The 20946-nt window shown below is 32.5% G+C and overlaps 1 protein-coding gene across 11 annotated transcripts in view; it reads right to left on the bottom strand.

The window, feature by feature from the left end:
• Positions 1-20946, bottom strand: part of Sycp1 (synaptonemal complex protein 1) — a 161937-nt gene that overhangs the window by 35096 nt on the left and 105895 nt on the right. For 5 of the 11 annotated variants that reach the window (XR_002397970.2, XR_002397969.2, XM_021265736.2 and 2 more), the window contains 7 exons: positions 18103-18165; positions 17903-17965; positions 12439-12555; positions 11482-11592; positions 10142-10234; positions 9487-9561; positions 2085-2144 (listed from right to left, as the gene is read on the bottom strand). Coding sequence is in view for 9 of the 11 variants with exons in the window: in XM_021265736.2 (XP_021121395.1) it covers positions 2085-2144; positions 9487-9561; positions 10142-10234; positions 11482-11592; positions 12439-12555; positions 17903-17965; positions 18103-18165 (582 nt within the window). In the remaining 2 variants the exon portion in view is untranslated. The remainder of the gene's footprint in view (positions 1-2084; positions 2145-9486; positions 9562-10141; positions 10235-11481; positions 11593-12438; positions 12556-17902; positions 17966-18102; positions 18166-20946) is intronic. The other 6 variants (XM_021265737.2, XM_021265734.2, XM_087213296.1 and 3 more) reach the window with 3 other exon arrangements.

The following is a 20946-nucleotide window of genomic DNA, read 5'->3' as shown; positions in this document are numbered from 1 at the left end:
TATGGTCTGTTTAAGGACTACTTTTCATTTTCTTAATGATGTCATTTAAAGTTCTAAATTTTGATGGAATCTCATTTATCAATTTTTTTTCTTTTATACATCATGTTTTTTATACCCTAGGAAATTCTTGTCTACCCTAAATTCATAAACATTTTCCCTTATAATTTCTTCTTAAAGTTTTATACTTTTAGTCTTTCATAGTTAGGTTCATAGATCCTTTCAAGTTATTTTTATGTATGGAAATAAAGGGTTGAGGTTAATTTTTTTATATACAGATACCAGGTGTTCTAGTTCCATTTGCTGAAGACACTGTCTTTTCCTCTGCTCTTGAATTGAGTTTATGTTCTATAAAATGTTAATGTTAAATTATCTTTCAAAGCTCAGTGGACCATATATGTGTGGTTCTATTTCTACATTCTCTGTTTTATTCCAATGATCTATATGTCTTTCCTTACACCAACACTGCCTTGATTACTGTAGCTTTAGAGGAAGCCTTAAAATTAGGTACTAAATGTCTTCTAACACTGTTTTTTTCTTTTTACTTTTCTAGGTCCTTTGTACTCCTACACAAGTTTTAAATTTCAATATCTAATTATTCATTTACAGCAAGTATACACAGACCTGAATTTTTATATATACCTTCTGTTTTGTAAACCTGCTAAATTCAAATACAAGTTCTAGGGGCTCCTAGAGATTTCTTAGTATTTTCTCTGTAGATGATCATTTCATCTACATATAAAGATTTTACTTCTACCTTGCCAATCCTATCCTAATTGTGTCATTTTATTGCCAGACTATTTTGGTTTGGGCCTATGTTTCAAAGTTCAATGGACAGATGAAGAGTAGGCATATCTGCCCTTGTTCCCCACCTTAGGGAGAAAGCATTGTATCTTTTCCATTCATATAAGGTGTTTTTGCTAGAAGTATGGAGTACATGTCTTTGATCTGTTGAGAAGATTGTTCTACTTCTAGTCTCCTGATAGCTTTTACCATGAACAGCTGTAGAATTTAGTCCAATACTTTTTCTCCAACAACTGACAGCATCATATGGCTTTTTCCTTTTCTCTGTGAAAATGATGACTTTTCGGGGTGGATCTTCCAATGCTGAACCAACACTGCCATTCTTATAATAAAACCACTTCCTACATACTGCCAGATCTGACTTCTAATAGTTTGTTTTGTTAAACAAATTTCTATCTATGTTCATACTTTTTTCTTCTATTATCTTTATCCAGGTTTAGGATTAGCACAATGTTGAGTTCCTAAAATGAGGGGAGAAGTGTTCCTTCTTTTTTCTGTTTTAATTGTTGGATATAATTGATCAGTTAAAATTTTTATGAGCCTGCTGTTGTCGTATAGGTAGGTTTTCAAGCTAGGAATATACTTTCTTGAATAGGTGCTATTCAAATTTTATATTTCCTCCAGAGTTAGTTTCATTAATTTGTCTTCCAAGGTACTTCTTAGAAGTTGTCAAATTTATCTCAAAAAAGATTTTTGTAATATGCTTTCTATATCCTTTTAAATTCTGTAAAATCTATGGCAATGTCTTCTAGATCTTGATATTATAATTTTTAAAATGTGTAATTGATATCATGTAATAGGAAGAAAAGGTCTAAAGGAGTAGGGGAAGTGAGAGGAGTAGGGGAAAGGAAGAAGGGAAAATAAAAAATATGAGAAAAGAAAAAAAAATGGAAACAAGGTCTTTGCAAATAGGGAAGGGTGGAGAGGGTGAAGGGAGGGCAGGGGAAGGGGAAAAAAATAAGAACCAAGATACTCATGTAATGGTACAAGATCCCAATGTTGAGTGTAACTGTATTTTACACCTAAAATGTACCAGTAAACTTAAGGGGAAAAAAAGAAGTATCTAATTTAAGATAATCTACAATATGAATTATGAAGACTCTAAGTCTCCAAATGACAAATGCTTTAAGATTTTTAGCTAATGATATTTAATAGTAAGTAATAATTTAGTAAATCAAAATATGAGATATTTTAGATATTGTTTCTACTTAAAAATTATTTCTATGTAAATGTCAGAAAATGAATTATGTAAATCAGAAAACAGAATTTTACAAGTCTCTTACCTTGTCTTTTTTTTCTTTCAGAGTAACTGTGTTTCCTTTTGCCTCTCTTTTAAGTTTTTCCTATTAAAAATAAATATCAAATTTACACAAGATTATCACTATCATCGTAAATACTGTTACTATGAAAACCTCCCCTATTAACTATTAATAAAGAAAGAAGACTAACTTCTCAATCTTATAAAATAATAAAAAGAAAAGCATTAAATTAGCTTCTTTCTACAGTAGTGTTACTTGGTTTTATTTTTTTCTGATGTGTCTCTGGTGTATAACTATTAAAAAGTAAGTCTCTTAAAACTCTTAATCCCAACTTTATTTTAAAATGAAGTGGGTGAACAAGATTATAGAGTAAGTGATTTGGACAAGTAACTAGACTATGAATAGTTGCAAAGAATTCCAAACTATTATGGTCCTTTAGAAGCTAAATCAGCTCTTTCCCTGTGCACTGAGAAAAGATATGTTTCAAGTGGGACTATAAAATAAACAAAATTTCAACATGAGATAAATAGAGATAAGGGATAAAAAGAAAAAGATGCTAAGAGGAAAAGATAATCACATGAATAATAGAAAAGATAAAATACTTAGTAAATAATATATAACTTTGCTAAAGAATTGAGCACATGTATAGAAGTAGTCAAGATGAAAATGAAAAGAGAGATGTTGTCAGAGTGGAAAATATGATAAACTATAGATTTACTCATCAGGAAAAATGAAATTTAAATGTAGTATACCTATAATATGATAGACATCTGTAGAATAGAATTGCTGCAATCCAGGGAGCTATGTTCTCAGAGAAGGGACATTATTCCCATATGTGGAACTTTAGGTAATCAAACATGGCTTGCCTGCCCATAATGCCTGCATTAAACTTCCATCCTAGCTAAATACCACAGTATTGCTCCTAACCAGAGAACTCACTTCACTATGAACAGAGCTGGCAGTAAGTTGATTTAGTATTATGTACTGCTCTTTGTTTGTGACTGGGTCTTGTTATGTAGTTCAGGTTGGCCTAGAACTCACTATGTAGTCCAGACTATCCCCAAACTCCGTTCAGCCTCTTGAGTAACTCCAATACAACCTTCCCCAAGAGAGAGTGACTGGATGCCATTTAGGGATAGGACTAGCTAAACCCAGGAGTTGGAGCAGCTGTGGGTTGGCTTTATCTTGGGGCTCCAAGTGTCTAGTTGAAGCACAGCCCTAGGAGAAGCCCAGGGTTGGGGAACCAAGATCAAACCAGCAAGAAACACCCATTGTGCTACAGGCTGAACAAATCAGGACACAGCCCACAACCAGAGTCTAGGATCAGCCTAAAGTTCTGCAGAGTTGAATTGGCACCCAACTCTATTTCTACTGCAGGCTTGCTGAGATTATATAGCACTTTGCCCTAATCCTATTGCAACTTGCTGGAATCATACAATACAGACCGGGTTCTGTCTGCCTCCTTGGCCTACCAGTGACAGCAGAGACACGCCTTGAAGTGGATAGGACGACAAAACTGTAGACCCCGGGAGATAATGACAGGCTTGAAATCACAGAGAAATCTCTGTCTTTTTAAATTGTATATTCTTGTTTTTTCATGAGTGTGAACACTGTTTTTAGTTTTTGTGTTTTGTTTAGTTCTTGTTTGTGTTTCTTCTTTGTTTCCCTCCTATCTACTTTAACAATCTCCAAAAGCTTAGGTAATCTTCCTTTGTTCTTCAACCTTCCTTCTAATCTCTGTTTCTTCTTCTCTTTCTCTGTTTATTGCTCCCATCCCTTTTAAATTTTCTCCCCAGAGAGTAAAATCACTCAATTGAGGGGATATTTACTGTATATAATTTTCTGGTTTTAGATTTTGTCATATAACTGTAAATCTTATTCATATGGTTAAAGGTGGTAAATCAATAGTCACCAGTCTCTTCTAGGCTGTGCTAGATTCTATAATGCCAATAATGCCACATACTAGAACTTACGGGATGCACTGAAAGCAGTCCTACAAGGGAAATTTATAGCGGTGAATTCCCACATCAGAAAAACAGAGTGAGCTCAAATAAACAATCGAATGTTGAACCTCAAACTACTAGAAAAGATGAGCAAGTTAAATCTAAAGCACATACATGGGAGGAAATTATAAAAATCAGAGCAGAAATTAATGCAACTGACACTAAGAAAACAATACAAAAATCAATGAATCAAAGAGTTGATTCTTTGAAAGATTAAATAAAATTGACAAACCCTTAGCAATCTTATCAAAAAAGGGAAAGAAAATCCATGCAATTAGGAATGAAAAGGCTGAAATCACAACAGATCCTGCAGAAATTCAAATCATCAATACTTATTTTGAGAACCTGTACTCTAATAAAATAGAAAACAGAAGAAATTGACAGATTCCTAGACACATATGAATTACCAAAGATTAATCAAGAAGACACAAAAATTCTAAACATTCCAGTATCAGTTAACGAAATTCAAGAAGTAATAAAAAAAAGACACCTACCAACATAAGAAAGTCCAGGCCCTGGCAGATTCACTGCTGAATGCTACAAGAACTTTAGAGGAGATCTAATGCCACTACTCCTCAAACTCTTTAATAAAATTGAAAGGGAAGCAATACTCTCAAACTCATTTCTGGAAGCAAGCATTGCCCCGATACCAAAACCAGAGAAAGATCCAACCAAAAAAGGGAATTATAGGTTAATCTCTTTAATGAACAAAGACACAAAAATCCTCAATAAGAAACAGGCAAACAGAATGCAGCGAATCATCAAGAAAATTGTACAACATGACCAAGTAAGTAGGGTTCATCTCAGAGGTATAGAGATGGTTCAACATACGAAAATTAATAAAGGTAAAACACCATATTAACAGAATCAGGACAAAAACATGTTAACTCAATAGATGCAGAAAAAGCATTTGACAAGTCCAACACACATTCATGATAAAAAAAAAACTTACAGAAAAATGGAAGTTGGTCTTTATCTTAATTTGATAAAGGCCATCTATGACAGACCAACAGCCATATCAAACTAAATGGTCAAAACCTGAAAGTTTTCACTCTAAAGTCAGGAACAAGACAAAGATGTCCACTATCACCATTCCTATTCAATATAGTTCTGAAAATATTAGCCAGAGCAATTAAACAACAGAAAGCAATAAAAGGAATAAGGATAGGAAAGGGAAAAGTTAAATTATCATTATTTGATGATGACATGATACTCTACATAGAAGACCCCAAAAACTCTACCAAAAGAATTCTAGATTTAATAACCAAATTCAGTAGCATAGCTAGATACAAAGTCAGCACTCCAATAACCAACAGTATTCCTATACACAAATAACAAACTCACTGAGAGAGAAATTAGGGAAACTACACCTTTCACATTAGCATCAAAAAACTGAAATTCTTAGAAATCAATCTAAAGAAGTAAAAGACCTTTACATAGAAAATGATAGTAGTCTGGAAAAAAAGAGATTGAAGAGGATATCAGCAAAGAAAAGGTATCCCTTGTTCTTGGGTAGGAAAAAACAATATACTGAAAATGGCTATACTTCCAAAATTGTTATACAGATTTAATGCAACTCCAATCAAAGAGCAATAGCATATCTCAATTAGAGAAAACAATCCTAAAATTCATTTGGAACCAGAAGAGACCTAGAGTAGCAAAAGCTATTCTTGGAAAAAGGGTAAAGCAGGGGAGGATAATAATCTCTGGCTTGAAATTATACTACAAAGCCTTTGTGATAAAAACAGGGTGGTACTGGCAAAAAAAAACAGCAAAACAAGAACAAGGATCAATGGAACAGAATAGAAGATGCAGAAACAGCTCCAAACATATTCAGCCACCTTATCTCTGACAAAGGAGCCAAACACCTTCACTGGAAGAAAGATGGCCTCTTTAATAAATGGCGCTGGAAAAACTGGCTTTCCACATGCTGAAGATTAAACCTAGACCCATATCTTTCACCATGCACTAAACTAAAATTGAAATGGATCAAAGATCTAAATATTAAAACAGAAACACTAGATTTGTTGGAAAATAAAATAGGTAGAACTCTCGAAGACATTGGTGTAAGCAAAGTCTTTACGAACAAAACCCCGACTGCACAGGAAATATCACAAAGAATCAACAATTGGGATCTCATTAAAAAGCTTCTGAGCCAGGGATTTAGCTCAGTGGTTCTGGCGTCTGCCTCACAAGTGCAAGGTCCCAAGTTCAATACCCAGTACCAAAAAAAAAAATTAAAATTAAATAAAATAAAAATAAAGACCCTATTAGAAAATGGGCATCTGAAATGAATAGACACCTCTCAGATTAAGAAGTAGAAATGAGAAGTGAATATATGAAAAAATGTTCAACATCACTGGTCATTCAAGTGATGCAAATTAAAACAACACTGAGATTCCATCTCAATCCAGAAAGAATGACTGTATCAAGAAATCAACCAATAACAAATGCTGGCAGGACTGTGAGGAAAAAGGGACCCTTCTCCCCCGTTGGTGGGAGTGTAGAATGGTGCAACTACTGTGGAAATCAGTGTGGAGATTCCTCAAAAAATTAAAACTAGAGATTCCATTCAACCCAGCTATTCCCCTTCTTGGTATCTTCCTGGAAGAGTTAAAAGTATCATACCACAGCAATATATGAACACCTATGTGTATAGTGGCACAATCTGAAATAGCAAAATCTTGGAAACTGCCCAAATGCTCATCAACCAATGAATGGATAAAGATGTGGTATTTTTATACAATGAAGTACTACTCTGCAATAAAGAAGGATAAACTTGAGACATTTATAGGTAAATGGATGCACCTTGAGACCATACTCTTAAGTGAAATAAATCAGACACACATGTTTAAATATTGTATTGTTTCTCTGGTTTGAGAAACCAAAACTGGAAATAAGGACCAAAGCATATATAGATATTCAGAAATAAGAAGAAAATATTCAAATGAGAAGGGGAACAAAGGAGGGGGAAAGGAGAAAGGAAAGAACAGACAATAAAAAAGGAAAATAGAAGAAAAAATGGAAACAAAGCTTTTGTAAATAAGGAGGGGAAGAGGAGCTGAAGGAAGGGGAGGGAAATGGGGGAAAAAAGAAGCAAGATATATCATGTACAGGTACAAATTCCCTATGATGAATGTTATCATTATATATATATCTGAAATGTGCCAATAAAATTTTAACCCCCCCAAAAAAAGAAATCATCACAAAACTTAAAAAAAAAAAAAAAAACCCAGAACAGGGATGGTTTGGCAGCTTAAGGAGCAGGTAAAGGTTTTAAGACTTTTTTAAAGACAGAGGAAGTCTTATTCATGTTTATTATCTTAAGAATAAAAAAACTGAAGATTGCTGGGTATTCAAGCAAGAACATCAAAAACTGAGGGCTGGGGATGTAGCTCAGTGGCAGGACCTAGCTTACATGAATCCTTGGGTTCAATTCCCTGCAAAGGGGCCGGGCACCACACAACAGGACATCAAAAGACCCAGAAGAACTCCTGTTCTATTGAAACAGTAAAATAAAGGCAAGTATGAACACTATTATTAATCTATTTAGTCATTTCTTTAATATTATTAAGAATAGGGCTGGGGATTTAGCTCAGTGGTTCCACCACCTGCCTTGCAAGCAGAAGGACCCGAGTTCAATCCCCGGTACCAAAAACAAACAAACAAAAAATATTATTGAGAATGTAAAAATTGCAAAGCCCTGTATTTAGATAAAGAGAAATCAAAGATAAAATATAATTCTAGCCTTTGAAGAGCCTGCAATACTGTATAATCAAAGGCACAAACTGAAATAACTATTTTAATGTAAAAACAAAATGCTATGTGAATACTTATATACAGTAAACTCACATTTGTAAGGTGGATGCTGTGAAAGATTTTCCATCAATGGAAAAGGATGAAAAGAAATGCAAGGAAGAAAGTTAACAAATCCACAGAGGTCTGATATTGAAAGTGTATGTTCTAAGCTGTAGAATTTAGTCCAATACTTTTTCTCCAACTAGTGACAGGATCACATGGCTTTTTCCTTTCCTCTGTTTAAATGATGACTTTTGGGGGTGGATCTTCCAATGCTGAACCAACACTGCCATCCCTATAACAAAATCACTTTCTACATCCTTCCAATAGTTTGTTTTGTTAAACAAATTTCTATCTATGTTCATACTTTTTTCTTCTATTATCTTTATCCAGGTTTAGGATTAGCACAATGTTGAGTTCCTAAAATGAGGGGAGAAGTGTTCCTTCTTTTTTCTGTTTTAATTGTTGGGTATAATTGATCAGTTAAAATGTTTATGAGCCTGCTGTTGTCGTATAGGTAGGTTTTCAAGCTAGGAATATACTTTAATAGGTGCTATTCAAATTTTATATTTCCTCCAGAGTTAGTTTCATTAATTTGTCTTCCAAGGTACTTCTTAGAAGTTGTCAAATTTATTTCAAAAAACATTTTTGTAATATGCTTTCTATATCCTTTTAAATTGTGTAAGATCTGTGGTAATGTCTCCTAGATCTTGATATTGTAATTTTAAAAATGTATAACTGATATTGTGTAACAGGAAGAAAAGGTCTAAAAGAGCAGGGTAATTGGGAGGGTTAGGGGAAGGGGAAAAAAGGGAAAGAAAAAAATATGAGAAGAGGAAAAAAAATGGAAACAAGGTCTTTGCAAATAGGGAAGGGTGGAGGGGGTGAAGGGAGGGCAAGGGAAAGGGAAAAAAAAATAAGAACCAAGAGACTCATGTAATGGTACAAGACCCCAATGATGAATGTAACTGTATTTTATACCGAAAATGTACCAATAAACTTAATGGGGAAAAAAAAAAGAAAGTGTATGTTCTAAACTGCTGTGGAGTGATTAAGTGATGAGGTTTCAAAGCCATGAAAAACAGACCCAGGTTTGAACTCTAGACATTCTCCTTTCTCACTATATGATTCTGAATAAATAGCCTCTCTAAAAAAATGAATATAATTAGTATTGCATACAACATTGTTGTAAGGATAAAATGTGATGTAAGTAGGGTACTTAGCGCCATGCCTGCCATATAAAAAGGAAAAAAAAATAGTATTTGTTATTGTTAAAATGTTAGTCAATTCACTTTGTAAACTGCAAAAGCCATTTTTCTGAAACAATAACTTTAAAGCCACATTAAATATATAAGCATTTTAATATATGAGATAATGTTTCTCAAATAGTTATGGACTATTTTGAAGTATTTTTAGTCTTAAAAGTGCATGTACAATTTCTACGTGTTTGACAATTAACTGAAGGAATGTGCTAAACACTCTGGGAAAAGTTAAAGGGAAAACTGTATTTTTTAATTTCTAGTTGCCCTAATTTATCAAATTATTTCTAAGATGACATGTTTATAAAAATGCAAAGTTGCACCTAAACATTATAATCATTTTACCTATAATGTCAAAAAACCTACTTTTTCGTCTCTTTCTGTTTCAAGTTGCTTCTTAATAGATAAAAGTTCAATTTGGAGATTAGATATTTCAATCTCCTAAAGAAAAAGAAACATGAAATTTTTAAGTGCTCCCATATATTTCTTCTCAAAACCATGAAAATGTAGTTTTTCAAGTAAATTCAGCTCCATAGAGAAATGCACTAATGAAATACTCCTAAAAGTCCACAGATACAAAGATTATAACTAGATTTCACTTAAACTAATTTTTACAGTTTTCTCCAACAAAGATTTAACATTAAGTTTATTTGTCCTCATTCTCTCTTCATCTCACTCTCCTTTGCCAATCAGAGCTTGAAATTTACCTGTTAACTGGACCTTGTAACATCTCATTTGAAAAGAGAGTTTGTTCTACTATTTCAAAAAATAAACTAGGAAACCACCTGAGAAGATCTGTAAGAACCATGCTTTCAGATAAGACCATGCTTCCATAGTTTAAAAATTATCATTTCAGGGCCAGGGATTTAACTCTGTGACGCCACGCCAGCCTCACAAGCGCAAGGTCCTGAGTTCAATCCCTGATACTGAAAGAAAAAAATTATCATTTTACACAATACTATTTTTTACTACCAAGCATGCTAACATTTTAAAAACTGGCTTTTAATACTCTGTATCTCACCAAAGATGCTCTTGCAGATGACTGTTCTTGTTCTTTGCTCTTATAAAGTCCTAATTCTGAGTCTCTTTCTTCAACAATCTTATCATATTGGTGCTGTGTTAAACAAAGGTATATTAAAGCTAAATAATTTTGTTTTATAATATTGGTATCCTAACACATATAATATTTGAAGAAAATGATGTTTTTTATTAGAGTTCATGTATATAGTTTTTTCAATTGTATTTTTTAATTCAAATAACCTAAAACTTATTTAACAGTAAGTAAAACTTATTCAATAGTCTTGGAAAAAATCTAATTTAAGAGTAAGAAGTAATTCTATATTAGAAACATTAAACTCATCATTTAAAAAATACAGCAGAAACACCAGGACTTCTTTAGGAAAATGGCCAACTCCAAATCTGGGACAGAAAATACAAAAGGAGCCTTGAAAATTCTGTCATGACAAAAGTAAGCTAACAGGAACAATTAGAATCAAGTCAAAAGGAATTACTAGCCTTTAAAAGGCTCCTACTGGCCAAAGGTGAGACAGTTTGAGTATTAATATGAATACAAGCTTCACTACATTGAAATGTAACAAATTTGTTTAAATCTATGAGTTCAAAATGTTATTTATTTTTTAAATTTTCATTGGTTACATCATCATGTTAGATTCCAGTAACAGTTTTTAAAAATGAATAGGTAGGGGCCAGGGATTTAGCTCAGCAGTTTTGCTACCTGCTGCGCAAGCGCAAGGACCAGAGTTCGATCCCCGGTACCAAAAAAAAAAAAATGAATAGGTAGATCATAGCCTAGTCTCTCTCCAAATTATGAGGAGACTGAGGCATACTTTCCTAATAGAATTACTCTAAACAACAAAAAATAGAAGACACAAATACAACAAACAGTAAGATGTTAATTCTGTCAAAAATTATTTAGCCTCATAAGCATTAGATACATGTAGAGGATACAAATATTAATGTAGGATATGCAGGATATGTATTTAAATAAAAGATGGAAAGTGCTATAAAACTATCAGAACAGATGATAAGTGATTTATTCTAGGAAGTGACATGCCAGCCCAGCTTTGTATGGTTACGATCTGAGCTTAGAGATGTGGAAGATCAAGAGAATTCCAGCTCTAATTAATCACTGTTGTACAAACAATAATTTTTTTCTGACAAATCAGAACACTATCAGGATTTAACTATTTTTTTACACAGAAATATGACTTCAATTAATGATTTTTTTCTAATCCCCTTCCCTTTCTCTCCCCTATCCCCTCCTCCTCTAGTGTGAATTGTAAACATGTACTAACTAAAATTTTTTAAAAATTAATAATTTTTATTGTATGAAAAAGTTACCTTATGCTTTTCCATAAGTGCTACCATTTCAGCTATTTTATGTTGACATCGTATATCAATTTCTTTCTGTAATTTTACTGCTTCATCAGCTGTTACTTTTGCCTTTTCAACCTATCAAACAAATAGTATTTAAAATTAATACACAAAATACGTATCTAACTTAAATGTAAAAAGCAAAGCATATGTTCAACTTATATAAATATGGAAAATTCAAACACCAGGAAATTAGAAAAAAACAAGTAAAACATGGATCACTGTTATTATGGCTTGTATCTAGATGTCCCTCCAAAGCCTCATATGCTCATAGGTGGGGCTTTTCAGTGGTGGCTGGATATAGGGTGTGTGAATGTGTGAATGTGGATAAGGTGTGTGAATGTGTGATAACTAAATTAGTCCACAGATTGATTCAGCATAGTTCTGGGTGTGGACTATGGGATGGCCCGCCCTGATTGTGGGTGGCACTACACAAAAGGCCTGTAGCCTGGATGGAATAAAAGGGAAAGGGAGCCTTGCTGCTGCTGCCTACTGTTCACTGCCTTCTGCCTGCCAAGCCATGCACTGTTTCTCCTTCGCCATGCCCCTTGCCATGCAAACATGCCTTGGAGCCAGTTGACTATGGACTGAAACCTCTTCAAGCTGTGAGCTAACATGAACCTTTTCTCCTTTAATTTGTGGGTGACAAGAAAAGTAACTAACACAATCACAGTTTTGGCTTATTTCTGGTGTATTGTCAAGTGAAATGACAGTATAATGCTGTGATAATCTTTTTAAAAATCACACACTCAATACTCAAACATTTATAATAATAGGGATAACATAATTGCTCCTAATATAAATTTATTAAATCTTTTTTAAAATCACAATTTAAAATTTAAGAATCTTTATTACTTTTTTCCTTAAATGCTAAATGAATATAGAATTCTAGTACAACTTCTAAACATATTTAGTTTTTTTCACCTGTCCCAAAAGATTTTCTTCTGATAACTTTTTGTCTTCAATTTCTTTTTGATAGCTGTGAGTCATTTCTTCAAACTTTTGTTTGGCACTTTCTAGTTCTAATTCTAATTTACTGACCTTTAAGTAAAGAAAATAGCATGAATATCAATAAGTAATGTGGATTAACACAAAATATTCCATATTAATTTCATAGTTTTTGTTAAATGTTAAAATATTACTTATTCATGAAAATTATGGTTTGATCATTTTCCTTACATTTTTCACAATGGCAAGATGTACTTCATTTTTCATAATTTTGTCCTCTAAAATACATAGTCTTGACAATATAAAATAAACAGCCACAAATTTATTTTAATACATTTCTCAATATTTAAAATGGTTACTTTCAGTTCTATATGTTTTAGTATGATAAGTAATTGTCCTAGTTGGGCAGAAAATCTATACATTCAAAAACAAAGCAAATTAATGAGATCAGTTTTCTATAAAGAAGAAACACCTTCAATTTCTATTGTTTTCACATAATTTGTATAAATAATTACAACACTATGAGTCAAATATAACAGTTAGCAGAAGTGTGACCTGAATTAGCACCTGTTCTCCAGATTCACTTTTACCTTAGAATCAGAAGGAGTGAATCTGGCAGGCACAGGAACTTTGGAAGGAAGGCATGGGTAATTTAACAATGAATCAGACTGTATTCTATATCCATTAATGAACCACTAACTATATCTATGAATTAACCAATATTGCTACAAACTTCTGAGCAACACTTTTTTGTTAGTTTTTCCCTACTGCCCTTTCAACTGTAACAAGTTCTTAATGTTTATAAATACTCTTTATTCTCTTACTCTTTATAGTTTTATTGAATAATTATGTATACTTAAGTAATATTTACGTTTGAAGTTTAATTTTCACAGTATATATACTTGTTTTTTTTTTCATTCAGCATGTTCTAGATAATTATAAGTTCATTTTCCTTGGTTGATAGTGTTTCACTGTATACATATATCACATCTTTCAAATTCTCATGGCATAACTTATCAAACTTTTTAATGAATATTTGCCAATACCTTTAAGAAATCTTGCTGAGCTCATGAACATACTCCCCTGATGTTTTCTTCTAAGAGATTTTAAATTAACTTTTGTGTATGATTTGATAGAAGTCAAATGCTTTTCTGCAACTGTTGAGGTCATTTTGATGACTTTCTGCTGTATTACTTGATAGATTACACCAATATTTTCAAATTTTAAAACAACCTTACACTGCTAAAATAAACCCCACCTGTTTAATATAATGTATTATTAAAATGTTTGCTAAAATTTTAGTAAGGATTTTATATCTATATTCACAAGGATACTGTTCTGTAATTTTCTTGCAATATCTTTCGTGGTATTTGGTAACAAAAAACTACTTGGAAATTGTTCTCACTTTTCTATTTTTTGGAAGAGTGGCATTATTTCTTCCTAAAGTATCTGACAGAATTCACCAGTGAAACCATCCAGAGTTAGATTTTTTTTTTTTTTTTTTTTTGGTGGAACTGGGGATTGAACCCAAGGTTTTCTCACTGAGCTCCATTCCAGCCATTTTTATTTTTAAATAGAATCCCGCTAAGTGACTTATGTTTCCCAGACTGGACATAAATTTGAGATTCTCCCATCTCAGCCTCCCAGACTGCTGGGATTACAGGCATGCACTAACACATTCAGCTCTAGATCTAAATTTTTATCTAGACCTAAATTTTTTGGTGACATATTTCATAAATAGATAAATAAGAAATCTGCCTCTAAATTTCAAATTTATTATTATGAAGTCATCTGCGGGACTCCCTTGTTATACTTTTAATGGTCATAATATCTACACTGAGATCTCTTCCTCTTCCTCTTCTTCCTCCCCCTCCTCTTCTTCTTCCTCCCTCGTAGGAATTAATTTATATTTTGAAAGATCTCTCTTATCTTTATTATTTCTTTTTGTCTATTTTCTATGGATTTAATTTGCTCCCTTTTTAAAGTTTCTAGATGGAAACCTAGATCACTTATTTTCTAAAATAAACATTTAAACTTATAAATTTCCTTCTAAGAACTGCTTTAGCTGCATCCCACAAATACTTAATGTTTTATTTTTTATCATTTGTGTTTAAATAATTTCTGATTTTCTTTGTGATTTCTTCTTTGTCCTATGAGTTATTTTCTTATGTAATGTTTCATTTCCAAATAGGCAGGCCTTTTTAGATATTTTTTTGTTTCTTATTTCTGATTTCACTCTATTATAATAAAAGAACATACTTTGTGAGACTTCAGTCTTTTAAATTGTATGGGGACTTGTTTTATATCCTTGCCTTTGTTCTATCTTGCTAAACATTATACGTACATTTCCACAGTATTTATAGATTCCATTTTAGAGTTCTATAAATGTCAATTAAGGTAGTCAAGGTAGTTGAAAATGCTGTTCAGATTTTCTATAGCCTTAAAGAATTTTTTACTTGTTGAAAGGATTTTATCAACTCCAACTATTATGGATTTGTCTATTTCTCATTTTAGTTCTTTTTTGTTTTGCCTCATGTATTTTGAAGTCCTGTTACTACTGTATGTATAAACACATTCATGATTAGTATATCTTTCTGATTAACATCTTTCTTGATCTCTGATAATATTCCTTATCCTTGAACCTATTTTTTGTGTTATTAAAATAGTGCACCTTTCCTATGTTTACTGTTGGCATGGTACATGATTTACCTTTCAACTTTTTACTTTCAAACTCTTTTGTCTTTTTATTAAATAAGGTATGTCTCTTATACACAGCATATAGTTTGGCCTTGACATTTTTTATCTTAGACCAACAATCTCTGCTCTTTTTTGCTGTATTACTCCATTGATATTTGATATACACATATGCTTCAGAGATAGTGTGGGTCTGGTTCTAGATCACTGCAATAAAACAAGTATTAAGAGACAATCCCACTGAATTTTTGGCTTCCCAGTGCATTATGGAAGTTTTGCTTACACCATATTCAATTTGCAATACCATTATGTCTAAAAGAACATTGTACAGACCTTGTTAAAAACTGTATTGTTAAAAAATGCTAATGGTTATCTGAGTTGATGGGAAATGGTACCATAGGAGTTGCTCAACGCAGATTTGCCACAAACTTTCCTGGTGTCTGGGAGGCACAATAAAGCAAAGCATGATAAAAAAAAAAAAAGGTATAATGGTAGTTGTTGATATGGTTAAGTTCAAATCTATCACTCTGCCATTTGTCTTCTATTTAAATGTCTTTTTGTCCCTCCTTGGGAGTTCATCAAACATTTTTAGTATCCATTTTAATTCTTCTATTGCTTTTTGGTTCTACTGCTTTTGTGCTACTCTATGGACTGAATGTTTGTGCCCACAACACTGAATGTTGTGTGAATGTTGTGTGTGTGTGTGTGTCAAAATCCTAAATCCCAACTGTGATAGTCTTAAGAGGTGGAGCCTTTGGAAGGTGACAGAGTCAGAGGGTGGAACTTTCACTGATGGGATTAGTGCCCTTGTAAAAATAAACCTGGATCTCTCTTTCTTCCTTCTGCTGTGTTGAGGACACAGTGAAAGGACTGTCTGAACCAGCAGGACTCCAGCAGACATTAAATCTGCCAGTGCCATGATCCTAGATTTCCCAGCCTTCACAACTACAGCAAATAAGTGTTTGTTGTTAAAGACACCCAAGTCTATGGTACTTTATTACAGCAACCCAAACCAACATGATTATACTTCTTTAAATTATTTTACAGTGGTTGTTTTAGAGAAAAATATAATATGTATCACATGCTCCTTAAGAGCTGATACTGTACTACTTCAGATATTTTTATATCATATATACTATATATAGTATATCATATACTACTTTATATATATAGTACATCATATATTACTTTATATACATAAAATAAAAATATTGCAACAAAGTAATTATATATACTTTCCTGTCCCTTGTGCTATGGTTGTCATATGTCTTATAAACACTATAGTAACAATGTTTTTTAGTTTGAAACATCTTGAATTTTTTTTATCTTGAAATTTTTAATGCAGCAATATATATATATATCCTTTCAGAAATTAAGAAAAAAGAAAAATATGTAGCCTTTAATGTACACATTTACCATTTCCAGTGCTTTCCAGTTCTTCTACTGCTCTAACTTTCCATCTGATGTCATTTTCCTTTAGTCTGAAAAAATTCCTTTAGCATTTCTTGAGGTACCAATTTTGATGTCATTTCAACTTAATTTTATAGAACTATTTTTTCCACTCACAGAATTCTGGGTTGATCATTTCTTTCATCATTTTACAAATGTCATTCTTTTGTCTCTGGATTTCATTGTCCTTATACAAGGTCAGTCATCATTTGTGTCACTATTCTACAGTGTGACATTTTTCTCTGCCTGATAAAATTGTCTCCTTATCTTAACACTTTGACTAAGATATGCTTGCCTGGGTGTAGTCTTTTATACTGCTTTGAATTTGCTGAGAGCCATAGATCTTCAAGTTAATGTTTTTATTTTTATTTTTTGCTTCAATTCTTTTATTGGTACATTTTAGGTATACAAGTTAATATTTTTATTAAAAGCAAGATTTATTTTAGAAATTCTTCAAGTAATTTTCTTTACCCTATTCTTTCTCTCTCTTCCTCGGGAATTCTATATATTTAAAACTAATTGGTAGTCCTCTTTTTTAAAAAAAATATTTTTCTGTGTTCCTCTAGCTAATTCCTGTTTATTTAGCTTCAGTTCCACTGACACTTTAGTAATCTGTCTTAATGTACTTTTAGGATGATATGAAGTTGTTTTGGTGTTTGGTTTGGTTTAGAGTTAAGATATTTCACTTTTCAGTTCTAGATCATCTATTTGCTTCTTTTTAAAGTTTGTTTCTTCACGAAGATTCCCCATCTATTCTATCATTATGATTATATTTTCCTATCTTTGAATGCTTATAATAACTACATATAAAAGACATATAAAAAATTCCAACATATGAGTTATCTTGGGGTGACTTTTTATTAGCTGATTTTTATACTATTGATAGACATCTGTTTTGTCTTCAATTTAAGGCTACTACAAATAATATCTCATAAGCTTACTTTCTAGGACTTTAAATTGTTTTCTACAAAATTAATGATTTTCAAACCCTTGTGAAGCAGGACAATCATATGAATCTTTTATAAATATAAATTCCAAACTTAATCTCATTTAACAGTGTATGGTTAAGGAAGATGAACACACATATAGAATGCACACATGTATTTTTAAGAAGGTTAAATGATTTTAAACTACCTACATCACAGGTGAGCACTATCTTACACCTACAGACTGATTTCCTCAACCCAAATAGGCAATAATCTTTGAAACCAACTGTTACAAGAGAAATAAATGGTATAACATTTCTAAGTTCTCACATATTTATGAGTATTTTTTAAAAACTAAAGCAGTCAAATACCTTTATCTCATAAACATTCAACTGCTTGCTTTCTGCTGTCCCCTTTTTTTTCAAGGCCTTATTCTGTAATAAGTCAAAAATAAAGAATTATATTTAAACTTACACTGACTTAAATTACTACTAGAAATGAAAGTATTATGCTCTAAAACTAAGCCAAAAATATTGGTTTGATGTTGAGAATAGTTACAAACAGTACCTACCTCCTGCTGAAGCTCTTCAATATTCTTGCTTTTATTTTCAACTTGTTTCCTTAAATTGTTACACTAAAAAATTATGAGAAGTTAGTTTTTTATCCAATATTCCAGGCAAAATAAACAATTTCAGACTAATAAAGATGTTGTATAAAGTAACATAAAGCCCACTTCAAAAGTCATGCGTTAATTCTATTAACATAAAAAATTATGTACAGTTACATATTTTAGTAAAGTTTATCTCTATAAATTTGAGAGTCTTGGCCTGGGGATGTGGCTCAGTGGTGCCGCACCTGCTTGGCAAGTGCAAGGCTCTGAGTTCAATCCCTGGTGCTGTAAAAAAATTTTTTTAATTTTTTTAAAAATTGAGTCTTAAGGGGATTTAGCTCAGTGGTTTCAACACCTGCTGTGCAAGCGGAAGGATCCAAGATCTATCCCCAGCACCAAAAAAAAAAAAAAAAATTGAGTCTTAAAATTTCTTAATCTACTTAAATAACATGAATTCTCCTCTTTTAAGTAAATGTACTCTGTGGTCAACTCTACAAAGAAAGCTGAATTATATTATTAAATAACTTATGAAAAGCAGCTTCCAGAGCTAAGAATAACTTGTTTTCTTCCTTACTAATTTTCTCCCTTTCTCATTTCTGAAATGCCTATTATATGTGTGAGAGAAGAATAATATGACACTCTATCTCCTCCTAATTATATTTTCTTTTATTAAAATACCAACCTATCCACTTTTTAACATTTCACTTTGTGAGATTATTTTCTTCTGGATATACATGCAGAACTTGATTAAGAGATGGCCCAAGAAATGTTTCGAGAACTATAAAAGCAGCACAGGGCCCCTTAAATATTACAGATATATAAATTTCTCTAATTTTCATCAAAGTAAAAGGAATCTCATTGGAAAAACCACAAATCTCCTTCATTAGTACAAAATACTGTTAAATATTTTTCTTGCAGCAGTCATATTCCATTAATATTCAGGAACTGAATATGCTACTGCTTTTTTTTTTAAGTGATTTATTTTACCCAAATTTTTATAATGCCCAAACATGCAAATGGTATATTTCAGACAATTCAAAAGGAAACTAAGGAAGACAAGCTTTAAAAAAGCAATAAACATCTCACTGACTTTCACATAAATTTGGTAAAAATATAGTAGCAGGTAAAACTTTTTGCATATAGTTTTGCTTACTTTAAAATAAAGTGTTTCCATTTTTGACTGAAAAGCTACTAAGACCCTAAAGTGATACTAAGGTTTTAGGCTAATACCAAAACCAGCATTTGTTCTATGGATATCTCCAGAATCCCAACGAGGGTTAAGAGAGACATGAGTCAGAAATCAGGGTCCCGTAAATGTCAAAAGATCCAATAAGACAGACCTGCATTAAGCCATAAACTCAAAGTCAGTGAAACGATAAACAAGAAATAAATCTGCCACAAAGAGTAAAGTAAGGGAACTTCTCTTACTCTGGCACTGAAAGGAATAAAAACTCTCCATGAAAAATCTGTAACCATGAGATATCCTTATAAGGCTTTATAGGCTGAATTCCTGTTTAATCCAGAAAAACTACACCTCGAGTAATTAATTAAAATGGCCTCTGTTTAGTAATGTGTCCAAGAAAATATTTTGGAGAAGATACTAACTTTCTTGCAAATCTAAAAGAATTCCCATAGATAAAATTCCAAAAAAGTCATAAAAACCTCAAAAATAAGGCTCAACAAATAAAAGCCAGAAGAAAACACAAAGAGCAAAATCATATCTAAAAAGATTTCAAATACTGGCATTATCAGACATGGAATATATAATAAATATACAGTATAACCCCGTGAAGTCGCAGTTCAGACTTCGTGGCCTCAGTCATTTGAGAACCTAATGACTGTGGGCAGAAATCCCTGCAGTTTTGCCCAAACTGCAAATATCCTCACACAATTTTGGGGGTGGGGGTGGGGGTGGGGCAGGAGGTTTGCAAGTAGTCAAACCAAGAGTGTTATTCAGTTCTTGCTGCTGATTGCCTGCTGCCCTGTAACCCATCTCCAGCAGATGCATCAGCATTCCCATATTATAACGGGTTGCTCTACCACGTGTAGCTATCTCTAGTGCTCTCAGTTTTGTTCTTCTTAAAGCCCTAAGATACATGATGATACCACAACACCCTTCTAAGGTTTTATTAAAATAGTATTTTAGTAAATTAAATTTCACAACTGTGGGAGTCCTAGCATATTAAACTATAAAAATAGGCATTTATAGGCATTTTTCTGACTATCTGAAATTCGTGATGTTTCACAATTTGCAGGTGCTCTAGGAACATAACCCCTGAGAATTTTGGGGGTCCACCATACTTGTTATATTTGAAGAAATTAAAGACTTGAAACGACTTGTTTGAACAAGGAGAAAACAGAAGATGGTTGAGCAACTTTGAAAAAAAAAACTAACTACAACTCCTAAGAGTGCAAAATTAAACACTTCACAGAAAATCAGTGATTTCTGGTCTCACCAAATAAATGTTCAAATTTAAAGAATGTCATCCAAGACATCATCAAAGTACTTGTTACTCTGCCAGAGAGAGCATATGTTACATGTATTTCTTAGTCCTCTATTCTTCAGGCTATCAAAACCTATTCCCCTACAGGTAATGTACTTTTCTCCTACAACTTTTTCTTAAAAATTACTGACATTACTACTCAGTTCAAGATATGTGCATATTTACACTAAAATGATATCAGAGCTATTAACTTTAGATGTTATGACTGCCCCACCACACTCCAACCATCCCACTCTTTCTTCTTTCTGCATAAGTTAATGAAAATTAAAGGTACTTAAGTTTACACTGCTTTTCAATATAA

This window comes from Heterocephalus glaber, unplaced genomic scaffold (genome assembly GCF_053883595.1).
Source record: "Heterocephalus glaber isolate CG9 unplaced genomic scaffold, H.glaber_assembly_v1.0 deba00001442, whole genome shotgun sequence".
Lineage (NCBI taxonomy): Eukaryota > Metazoa > Chordata > Mammalia > Rodentia > Bathyergidae > Heterocephalus > Heterocephalus glaber.
Note: the sequence above shows the minus strand (reverse complement) of the source record. Positions and strands in the feature narration are given on the sequence as shown.